Below are 11,007 nucleotides of genomic sequence, written 5' to 3' on the forward strand. Positions count from 1 at the left end.
TAGCATACTTCACACATGCATTTCCAGCAGGATCTTCTGTTGGTTTCCTTTGGAAAAGCTGGTAGAACAACACAAGATTTCTTTTTTTCCCCCCAAAGGGAACAGCCATGTAAATGGTGATGTATGTTTTCAGGTGTGCAAGCAGACTTGCTTGTTTGCTGTGGAAAGTTTGCACATTGCAGGTGTTGTACAACAACCTTAGGAGTGCTGTTACGTGATGGTGGGATGTATGGGAACTGCTGAGTCACGGCCTGAACCTCTGATTGATCACCTGAGGTGAGCCATGAGTCAGCCAGAGAAGCACAGGTGAAGGCAATTCAGCTGTGCTGCCAGAAAGAGTGGAGCCTGGCTGTACCTCTCCTAGAGGTGGCTGCCAGTGGGGAAGGATCTCTGCTGGAGATTGCCTCTACTGGTGTTTTGTGGGTGAGCCCTGGGTAAGAAGGCCTTCTATTCACAGAAACTGAGAAAGTCCTGCCGTGTACATCTTGTCTGCTTTCCAGCTGCTCTGCCTTATATCACAGTGCTGCAGTCCTTCATTCATCATGTACCTTCTTTCCTCTCAAACATTTCAGTTCATTCCAAGCTACTTGATTAATTTGCCTATGCTGCCCCCTTCTTTTCCAATAGGATCCCTGCTTTTCCAGCACCTATAAATGACCATACCCCCAGGAAGAGAGGTGATTGCTTTTTGTCAGTGTACCTTCAGACCCAGCATGGGGAGATGAGCCAGCTTGGCCAAAACAGCAGTGAGAATTCTTTGGCTGCCTTCTCTAGCATGCTTGGGTAGTGGGCAGGCTGCACCCATGATGGCACTGCACATGCTGACAAGGTGCAGGTATGGTTGCCAGTGGTGCTGTGCTGGAGGCTTTGTCCTCTGGGGCTGGCAGGATAGCTGGGGAAAGTGGGCTAGGATGAGACACAGGGACCAGCATCCATCTGCCATGCCATACTATTGCACTTTGCTGGGGTTAGTGGCTGGGTAACCTCCCTGCCCAGAATGTACTGTTTGTCCATATAGGTACTTGCTTCAGACTCAGGATAGGCTCAAGCTTCTCCTTAGCTCCATAAGCTTTGCAGTGCTAAAAACAGGTTTTGAGTCCTATTAAATCAAAAGATATAGCTCAAAGCTCCAGAGGGAAAATATATATTGGGCCAAAGGGCCATTTTTACATTGCTGCCTTCTTTACTGCACCAGGCATCAGATTATAAAAGTATAAAAAGACAAAAAGGGAAAAAACGTAGCTGGCTGTTCTGCGGTCTTAAGTGCTTTTTTGAGCTCTCGTAGCTCAAAGGCAGCTTTAATTTAAAACTTGGAATTTGGCAGTTCAGTCATCAACAAGGTATAGTTGAGCCTCTGTGGATTTAAGGCGGGGAAAGGGAGGAGAATTTGATGTTAAGATGTATGTTTGTTTGGTTTCTGTGTTTAGAAAAGAGAGACTGTGTCAGCTTATTTTCCTTTCTAAGTGTGACACTCTCAGACTCTGTTCTCCTTAAAAAGTGGTCAGTTTAATAGCTTGAGAGGCACCGGGCATCCCAAGGAGGGATGACTTCATGAACTAATGTGCAGTTTTAGCATTGGTGAGAAGAAGGAAACTTCTTTTTCAGTTGAGTGGGTTCCTGTGTCCATGCTGCACTGATGCACAGCAGGCCTGGGGAAGCATTTGCCATGGGACGAAAAGCAAGATGCGGGTCCAGAGGTTACCCTGACAGTCATTTCACTCCTGAGGGTGCCCAGATGCAATAGGATGCAAGGCAGGCACAGTACCATGCATGGTCCTGACCTGCACAACTTCCTCTTTCCGTGTATCTTGCATCTCATCGTATGTTTGGTGCGTGCTTGTCCTTCAGCAGGGATTGATTCCATCTATCAGGCCTTGAAGGCAGTTTCTCTCCTGGAGAGTTTAGCAGCTGGCTGGAGCTGGTGCTTCTCCCTTCCTTCCCTTAGTGATCACTTGGTTTGTTGGTTGGGTGTTTTTTGTTTGTTTTTTTTTTGCTTCATTCCAAAAGTGATCCCCTTTTCCAAACGATGCTGTAATTTAGGTCATGGTAGTATTTAAAAAAAAAAAAAAAAAAAAAAAAGGCAAAATGATCTAAAAATGGAAAGAATCCCAAGTCTCACTGTTAGGAGCCCTTGAAATGTACTGCTGGATTTGGCACTGGATCTGGGGAGCCAGGGATTGTGCAAAGGCACGCTGCTGCCTGCAGGGCTGGGATCCCGCTGTGTCCCCTGTGATGTGCAATTCTTGTCCTGCAGTCATTACCAAGCATTTAGAAGCTAAGGTTATGGCTGTGGCATAAGAATCCAAATAGTCTGTAGTTTTTTGCCAAGAACACTTATTTCCCTGAATTACAAACACGTAGTTACAACTGGAACCGACTTATATAAAGCAGAACTCAGTAACCCCCATGGCTATGAACTGCTTTGACATCGAGTCCTGCGTCAATGCATTCCTGGATCTGAGCTCTGCTCATCTGCAGGAGGAGGATGAGCAGGATAAAAGAAAAAGTGGTTTTGGTTGTTGAGGCAGAAAATCATGCATCAGCTCAGGCCCAGGACGTGGAGGCACGAGGTGGCTGGGAGGAGAGTGAAGGTGTTTCTCTGTTTCTTGTGAGGTCTGGAGGCCATTGCCCAACCGTTTTTGCAGTAGGTTCAGACCATGGCCCAGGCTCTGGGCTGGCCATGCTGTTACCAGAAGAGCTGGAGAATCTTCAACTCAAAAGGCAGCAGCCCCTGAATACTAAAAGCATTATTACTCCATGGTCAGCTCCTCCATGACTGATTTTGAGTGGTTCTGTGTGGAGCCAGGAATCTAACTCAGTGATCCTTGTGGGTCCCTTCCAATTCAGGATGCTCTGTGATTCATAGAACACTCCCTTCTTGGGTCCTTCTCTTCAGTGTCAGAGGCTCCAGGGTGAATAATATGAGGTGCTTCATCAAAGGGGGGGCCCCTCAAGGCAGCACTTCCATGCAAAGATTCATACACCGTGCAGTGCTTCTGGCAGGTTATCCTGGTGCATGTGGGAGCTCAGTGCCACTAAGGGCAGTGCAAGCAAAAACTGAGGGTAAATAAGGCATGGCCAACTCTCCTATGTGTGCTGCCACGTGCATGTCCTCTCCAGCCTGACGTCTCCCCTTGTTCCCCCACAGCAGGCTGCTTTCATGTGAAGTGGGCTGTTGTTATCCACACGATCGGTTTACACTGGTTTCATCTGGGCTGATCACCAAAGTCAAACACCAAGGAGAAGTGGCTGGCCTCGGAGACCTCTGTCAGAGCTATCTGGGACTACAGAGGCAATTAATTACCCTGTGGAATTTGGTAAACTGGCACCTTTGGAGCAGTGAGGGTATTCTCAGGCAGCTCAATCTCAGTAAATATTTATATCTCCTTTGCCAGCACTTAACATGGGAGAGGTGGTAGGAAATCTGAGGTTGGTGCGTATCTATCAATAGGAGGAAGATCATTAGGGTCAAACTATTCCCTCTCCTCTTTAGTGATGTAAATGCCAGTGTCCAGCCTTAAGAGAAACATCTGTGCTGGCAGAGGGGCAGGCTTGCATTGTGGTGCGACCTCATTGAGGGCCATACAACAGAGAGCAGCCACCCTTCTTATGCTGCTGGGACTGCCCTTACATATAAGAAGCCTTGGGACCAATTTTAAGTGCAGAACAAGAGGTTTATGGCTGTTTTCTTTGTTGTTGCTTTTTTTCGTTTTAGTCTTGCAGCCTCTTGCAAGTGCCAAGCTGGTGTTCCCAACCAGAAAATGCACTAAACCTACAGTGAGTCTATAGGAACTCTGTAGCAGCTCTGTGAACTCTCAGAAATTGTGGATGTCTCTGGCACTGAGCATGGCAATGTGGGCTAAAACAGTTGAGCACGCTGGCCTGGGGCAGCTGACGCTGCTTTCCAGGGACTGGGGGTAATGTGTCATGAAGGCCAGGTTCACTAGTTCAATAAGCTTGAGCTCTCGATCAAAAACTCTTTTCTGACTCATAATTATGTGGCTGTAGGGCATGTGCCAAACCCCAAACCATCAGGAATGGATTATTATGTGTGATGATGTCCACCTGGGATGGACAGTAGCTGGTGAGCAATGAAGGGTGTCAATTTGGTGACATTCAGGATTTTTTAGGGCCAGTTTCACACAGTGTGAGAACAGACTCATAGCATGTTCTGTTTGTTAAGCAGTAATTTTTTCCTCTGTTTTCTTAAACTTTTGCTCACAGTCTTCCTTCCCACTCCTGTTTTCTCTACTTCCCTCACCTTCTTCCCTTTCCCATAGGTAATTGGGGTAACTTGTATTTGGGAAATACTGTAGTTCTGCTTCCTTGGCTAGGAGTAGAATCACAGAATCATTAAGTTTGGAAAAGACCACTAAGATCACCTAGTCCAACCCATCCCCACCATGCCCACCAACCACATCCCTCAGTGGCACATCTAAATGTTTCTTGGACACCTGCAGGGACAGTGACTCCACCACCTCCCCGGGCAGGCTGTTCCAGTGTTTCACCACTCCTTGTGAGAATAATTTTTCCTAATATCCAACCTGAACCTCCCCTGGTGTGACATGAGTGCATTTCCTCTTGTCCTATCACTTTTACCTGGGAGAAGAAGCCAACTCCTACTTCATTGCAGCCCTCCCTTCAGGAAGTTGCTGAATAAGGTCTCCCTTGAGCCTCCTCTTCTCCTTAAATATTACATACCAAATGCCATGTTTCTCATAGAACAATTAAGTAGCGTTTTCAAGTACTAACCATTGACCACCGAAAGTATCTTCCCATTTTTTTTTTTCCCCCTCATTATGACCAGATCCTTTAGAAACATGTCATGATAGGAATTTCAAGGACCAAAAAGCTTCTTTAAAAACAAAACAAAACAAAAAAAAACAAACAAGCCAAGCGGCAAAACAAACCAACCCACACCCTGGTTACAGCTTGGTAGGTCTGGTTTGCAAATGGAAAGGTTGAACAGAAAAAGCCTGAGCTACTGGGCATGGCTGAAATAGCACATGTTTATGCTGCAGCAGCCTGAGAGCCGGCTCTGCTCACCTGGTTACGTTTGTGATTGAAGCAAAGCTATTGAAAGCCTGAAATGCAATCCCAAATGTTTAAAACCCAAACTGCTTCTAAAAACAGCTCCCTAATCTGTGGTGGTTTGGAGGCTGGGTTTGTTTTGAGGTGTGGGTCTTTTTTCAGACCTCGGTGTTAACTGTACCCAGCTGTGGTGCTGGGCTGCCCTTAATGTCAGTTGGATGTGCTTTTAGTATTATAGTTTTCTTTTGAATAAATATTTGCATTTGTAGTTCCCCAACTTAGGGTTGGTGGGGTGGGGGAGGAAAGAAAAAGAAAGGCTTATTCAGAGCCAAGGAAAAAGTCACTAAAAATATTTTTCTATCCCAGCTGCCACGTTTGTGGAAAGCTGTGCTGGGACCGTGCCCTTTCACGCAGCGCTAGGGGCACTGGGGGCTGCTTGGCCAAAACGAGGTCTCAGCATCCTCATGCGGCATCCGGCCTTGTATGGCAGCCTGCCGGGCCGCAGGCAGAGCGTGCAACAGGAGTGGAGGCCCCATTGGTAGGGAGCTGGGAAGCCAGGCCCAGGTCCTGCCTGTGGGACAAACATGTTGGTGTCCCCATCCATGCTGAAGGCTGGCTCTTTTGTTTCCTGCCACAGATGCTGTTTTCTTTGCCCTGCCGTGAGTCTTGGGCATGGCTGCTGGGCCACATGGCTCAGCTGGATCTGGGCAGCCATGGGGAAGTGAAAGGCCCCTCTGTCACAGCATGAGTCCTCCCTTCACCATGGTCCCAGGTGCTCGTGTGTGGAGCCGCCTCACTTTCCAAATATAGAGAGGAAATTCCATTCACAGACAAAAGCTGCATTTTGTAGGCATGTCTGAGCAACTTCTGCATGGTCAGAACTTCACTAAATGCTATGGCAAGGGTCAGAGCTGGGCATCCCGTGCTGCTCTGTGCAACGGTGGCAGCACAGAGCAAGCTAATGGTGAGAGCTCATCGACTCTCGTGTCATCTGCGGATCAACATGTGATGGTGGGCTGTGGGAAGTTTTGCAAAGTATGGTTAATACAGGTCTGAGAGGCACCTCTGTGCAATGTGGAGCCACCAACTGGGCAAGCTCAGGGAAAGGCACATGACTTTTGACTGCAGGACATCAGAGATGTGCAAGGACTTCTGCTAATCGGCACAGGGCAACAAGGAACCTCCGAGGACTTGTGATGCCCTCAGGAACTGTGTGGGTTGTGAGTGTACCCTGGGGAAACGTGCATATGAGCGGCAGCAGAGATGTGGCACGTGCTGGGTGATGGAGCAGGGATTTATTTTGAAGAAATGATTTTAGTGGAGGTGTTTTATGAGCACTGCTCATCAGGTTTTTAAGGGAGGATGAAGGAGTTCTAAGCCAGTTACTGTTACTTGGGTGCCACCGTTCCCATAGGTATCTTGAAAATCTCAGTCCTGCTTTGGCTGTCCAAAGAAGAGTCTCTGCAGTGCACACATCTGCCCAGCTGTGTGCTCCAGTGATGCTCTGCCTCTTTAACTTTCTAAATTCCTGTTTTGTTCTTTTTTATCCTAACAGATTACAACAGCAGTGACTTAAAAACAGCATGCAGAAAGCATGAACTTTACGTTAGCTTCCAAGACTTGGGATGGCAGGTGTGTGATGTTTCTCACTGGATAAACTAGACATTTTGTTATGAAATGTTAGCTAAACAGTGTCATGGTAATTCCACTCAAGGTTGCCATTATGCTTTAAGATGTCCCTTGTGCCTCCCTGCTAAAACCAGTCACGGGGAAGGGCAAATAAATATTGATAGTTGTGACATTTGACAAAATCCAGAGGAAGCGTGATATTTCATGAGATACAAATATACAGCCATCCTCTGTCACTCATGGGAGTCACGACAAGGACTTGTATCTGCATACCTCTAATGATAATGAAAAACAAATGGGTTAAGTACCAGTTTTAACAAAATCAAGTCTTTCTAGTCATCAACCCAATATTAACCTTGCCCTTATGTTAATATCCCTAACTGGTGCCCCCAGAAGTTAGCACTGGCTGCATGAGTAGACCAAAGATTGGTTTTAGTTGCAACACTGCAAGGCTGTGGGATGTCTCAGGCAAGCTCTTTAGGGCCCAGACTCTAGTGCATTAAATGTCACATTTCAGTCAATGTCCTTTGTTTATTTCAGCACCTTTTTGTGTGCAGAGCTTGCAAAACCTTGCCCCTCCACACCCTTTGCAGTGCTTCCCTTATACAGCACTAAACCACAAATGTATTCACATTATCAGCGCTTGCCTGTGTATCAGGAGAGTGCCTGCTTTACAAAGAGCAGCTTGCTTAACCAGGAGCAAAATTATAGCTGAATGAGTATGTCAATGTAGTTTTGGTGTGCCCAGGAATCCTTGTGTCAGCAATCGCACCACAAGCTTAAAAAGCTGTGGCAACAGTTGCTGGCTGTTTAGTTACTGCTGTGGCAAAATTAATGCTAACCCAGATGTGTGTTGACACCTGATGCCAAGGGAGAAGTGTCTCCTGATAACTGGCGATGATGACTCTTTAAAAACACCTTTCTGCACTGTTAACACAAGGACCATTTTTTTGGTTTTAATTTGCTTTTGGCTCATTTGTAGCAGCAGGAGAAAAGCTGTAATTTTCTTGGTGTTATCCCTATGGGGAAACAGCACTTTTTTTTTTCCCATGGCATTGTGTTCCTTGCTGGGAAAGCCTTGCCACCTGCAGCTCAAGGAGGCCACTCTTCCCCACATGTAGAGAATTTAGACAGATGAAGCTTCCTCCAGTGGCCCTAGCTGTAGTTCAGCCAGAGGACCTAACCTGCAGGAAACACTGGAGCATAAAGGCATCCAAACCACAATCCCCACAAAGTGCCACAGCAGCAGTTTTGGAAATAAAACTGTTTTCATTTGTGGCAGCGAAGCGCGTAGCAATGCACCATTCTTTGGACACGAACATCAGTGTCCATGGAAAAGTCACAGCTTACAAAAAAAAAAAAAGAAACAACAAAAACCTTCAGTGAAAACACATTTTCCCCCTCAAGAAAAAGTGGAAAATTTTCAGCTGGCCTTAATTGGGTGCAGTTGTCTCTAGAAGCTGGCAACTTTTTAATTAAAATCACGTTCCTTTTGCTTCCTAAAAAAGGACTGGATAATCGCTCCAAAGGGCTACGCAGCCAACTACTGTGATGGGGAGTGCTCCTTTCCCCTCAACGCACACATGAACGCAACCAACCACGCCATCGTACAAACCCTGGTAAGTCTCCAGAAAGACCTGTGCTAAAGCCACAGGTGAGTTTGTAAGTGAGTTACCATCGTATCAATTATGTTTTCTTTTCGACAACAGGTTCATCTTATGAATCCTGATTACGTTCCCAAACCATGCTGTGCACCTACCAAACTAAACGCCATATCAGTTCTTTATTTCGATGATAATTCTAATGTAATCTTGAAGAAATACAGGAATATGGTAGTAAGAGCCTGTGGATGTCACTGACAAAGTCTTCACGTGGACTCTGTGATTCTACCATGAACTTCCATACTACCTTCCATAATTTTACAAACTACCTGACAGTGGGGAGAAAAAAGTTGACGAATCACCTATCAAAACACCATTTATGTGCCTTGTGCGAGGAAAGGGCTTGTGGAACCACATGGTGTGGTGTGAGCAAAGAGCTGGAATTCTTCAAATGCGACCCTAAGCTGCAGTGGCTGCTCAGCTCTGCAACTGGAGCTCGCAAAGCAGCAATATGCCTGCACACGTGCTTATTGGCTGGGATGGTCTTAATCTCACCTAGCAGCTTGGCCTTATCAGTTGCTTGGATGTGTGCTACAGCTTAAGCAGATGGACATCCAACACCCAAAACCAGTGAGTCTTTTGAGGGGAGAGGGTCGCTAAAGAGCATTGTTACTACATCTGACTTAGTATATACCATGTGTACAATAGTAATATGAAATTCCTAAGGGTAGGAATTGCCTTTTGTCTATAAGGACCAGCTGTTACACCTCTCCTGTTAGTCTTCTCTGAAACCTATCATGATAGCATGCATTGTGCCAAAGCAAATCTTTTGGGTACCTTGGTCTCTGAGCACAGTTTAAATCTGATGCTGAGAGAGTAAGATGGCTTGGCTGCATCCTGTGTTAGAAATACTAGCATGAACATAGATCGTGGCTGATCTTTCCTGATCAGTGTTTGACTGTGAGTAGGGTAACTTCACATATTTGTTCTTACATGACTTCCTTCCACTCCCTGAGTGGAGCTGCCTCATCTTACTACCACTTGCCCAGGAAGGAAGTCTGGACACTTCTCCAGCTGTAAGTCAGACGTAAAAGTTTAGGGGCCATTCATTCTCTAGTCGGACAATTTATTTACAGGAAGACAAAATGTCAGCAACTTACTTATTCAAATATTTGGCCAACCCTTCCCCTTCAACTCACGCAACTAACAAACTGGTATAAAGGATGCATTCACACAGTAGCCACGGTTTGTCTAGCAGAAGCTAACAGCAAATTGTTTTGATCAATATTAAACTTGTATTAAATGCACTTACCTCTTGATTCTTGCATTTAAAAGGCTTCTTGTAAATACAAGCTATAATTTATTGCACTTTTCACTGTATATTCATTGTGCTGTATCATTTATAGAAAGACTGCTTTTTAAAAAAGTTTTTATTTAGAAAAATCTCAGTGTAAACAATTGTATCACTTCGATTTTATACAAGAAACTCATGAGATTGTGCTTCACTAGAAAGTTGTTAAAAACATGATAATAAAGGCTTCCTTTAAGGCAGAAGTATGTACGCTGATCTAACACATCTGCCATACAACACTTAGCTTCCATCGTGGATTTTTTACCTTTGCACATTTTTAAATTGAACAGAACCAAAAGGTTCTTGACAGACAGTGAAGTACCACAAGCTATCCACTGATTTCAAAGTTCATTACTGTTCTATTTTTTTCTTTTAAATGAAAACAAACCTACTCCATATGATGGATAAGATCAGAATTTTGACAGATTAGTCAAATTAGCCTGTAGTTTGTCACATTCATTCCATGAGTTTCTGTGCACACACGGGATGGCAGAATTCAGTCCTTGGTTTGCTGCTGTCATTGTACTCTGACAGTACCTGCAGTGTAATTCTTTGGCTTTCAACTGTCAAACCTGGAGCATCTTATGCACCAAAGAACAGATCCATATCATAATCCAAGGCAACAGGGAGGGCATGGGCCTAACATTCAAACTTAGCAACACTTACACCTGGAAAAAAGGTTAAGGCTCAAGAAGAGTGGGGAACTATTTTAGACGACTGTCAAACAGAGCAGAAAAATTACTTATATTGTACTATTGTTCTCCAAGTGCTCTGACTAAAGAGCAGGTCAACACAAAGGTGAAGGTAGGAAATGCATGTAATCAGCTGTGAGGTCTAACTGATCATTTAATATTAATGAAGTAACTATAATAGAGCCAGTTTGCTTTGACTCTATATAAATAGAGCATAGTTACTCCTCTGGAGCTAAAAAGCAGTCTACAGCAAAAAACATCCACCTGACACGTACACTATGGCATCAGTAATGTTCAGGCACATGTTACAGTACCATTGCTTTCATTATGGCTAACCTCCCATGCAGAGAGGATTAAGAGGAAACAGCTCATGGTGGCCTGGTATCTTCCAAATGTGTGTTTTCAGCCTCCTGTGACTTTTCATTTCTTAACCAGCAGCCATATTAAGACAAACAGGTTGGAAGTACCATTGTAGAGGCAGTAGTAATTTAACACAGCTGCAGCTTTCAGCTTTCTAGCAATAGTGTGCAGTTTGGAAGGCTTACTTTTTATAACCAAATCTAACCTGAAGACAAAAATATTCTGCTGGTGTCCTTGATTTGGTTTTCTTAATGTATTTTAGTCTCAATGGAAACCATTTACACTTCACTGCGGGAATGCAGAAATGTAGCAATACTACTAATACTGAAAATACTCTCCGTTT

General features: G+C 44.8%; 1 protein-coding gene across 1 annotated transcript in view; it reads left to right on the forward strand.

Annotated features, from left to right (window-relative positions):
• The window catches only part of BMP6 (bone morphogenetic protein 6), an 84,781-nt gene extending 75,209 nt beyond the window's left edge, over window positions 1–9,572 (forward strand). The window contains exons 5-7 of the mRNA XM_052697924.1: window positions 6,587–6,663; window positions 8,169–8,279; window positions 8,370–9,572. Coding sequence (XP_052553884.1) covers window positions 6,587–6,663; window positions 8,169–8,279; window positions 8,370–8,519 — 338 coding nt within the window. The 3' untranslated portion in view covers window positions 8,520–9,572. The remainder of the gene's footprint in view (window positions 1–6,586; window positions 6,664–8,168; window positions 8,280–8,369) is intronic.
• The last annotated feature ends 1,435 nt before the right edge of the window (window positions 9,573–11,007 follow it).

This window comes from Tympanuchus pallidicinctus, unplaced genomic scaffold, assembly GCF_026119805.1.
Source record: "Tympanuchus pallidicinctus isolate F22 unplaced genomic scaffold, pur_lepc_1.0 scaffold31, whole genome shotgun sequence".
Taxonomy (NCBI): domain Eukaryota; kingdom Metazoa; phylum Chordata; class Aves; order Galliformes; family Phasianidae; genus Tympanuchus; species Tympanuchus pallidicinctus.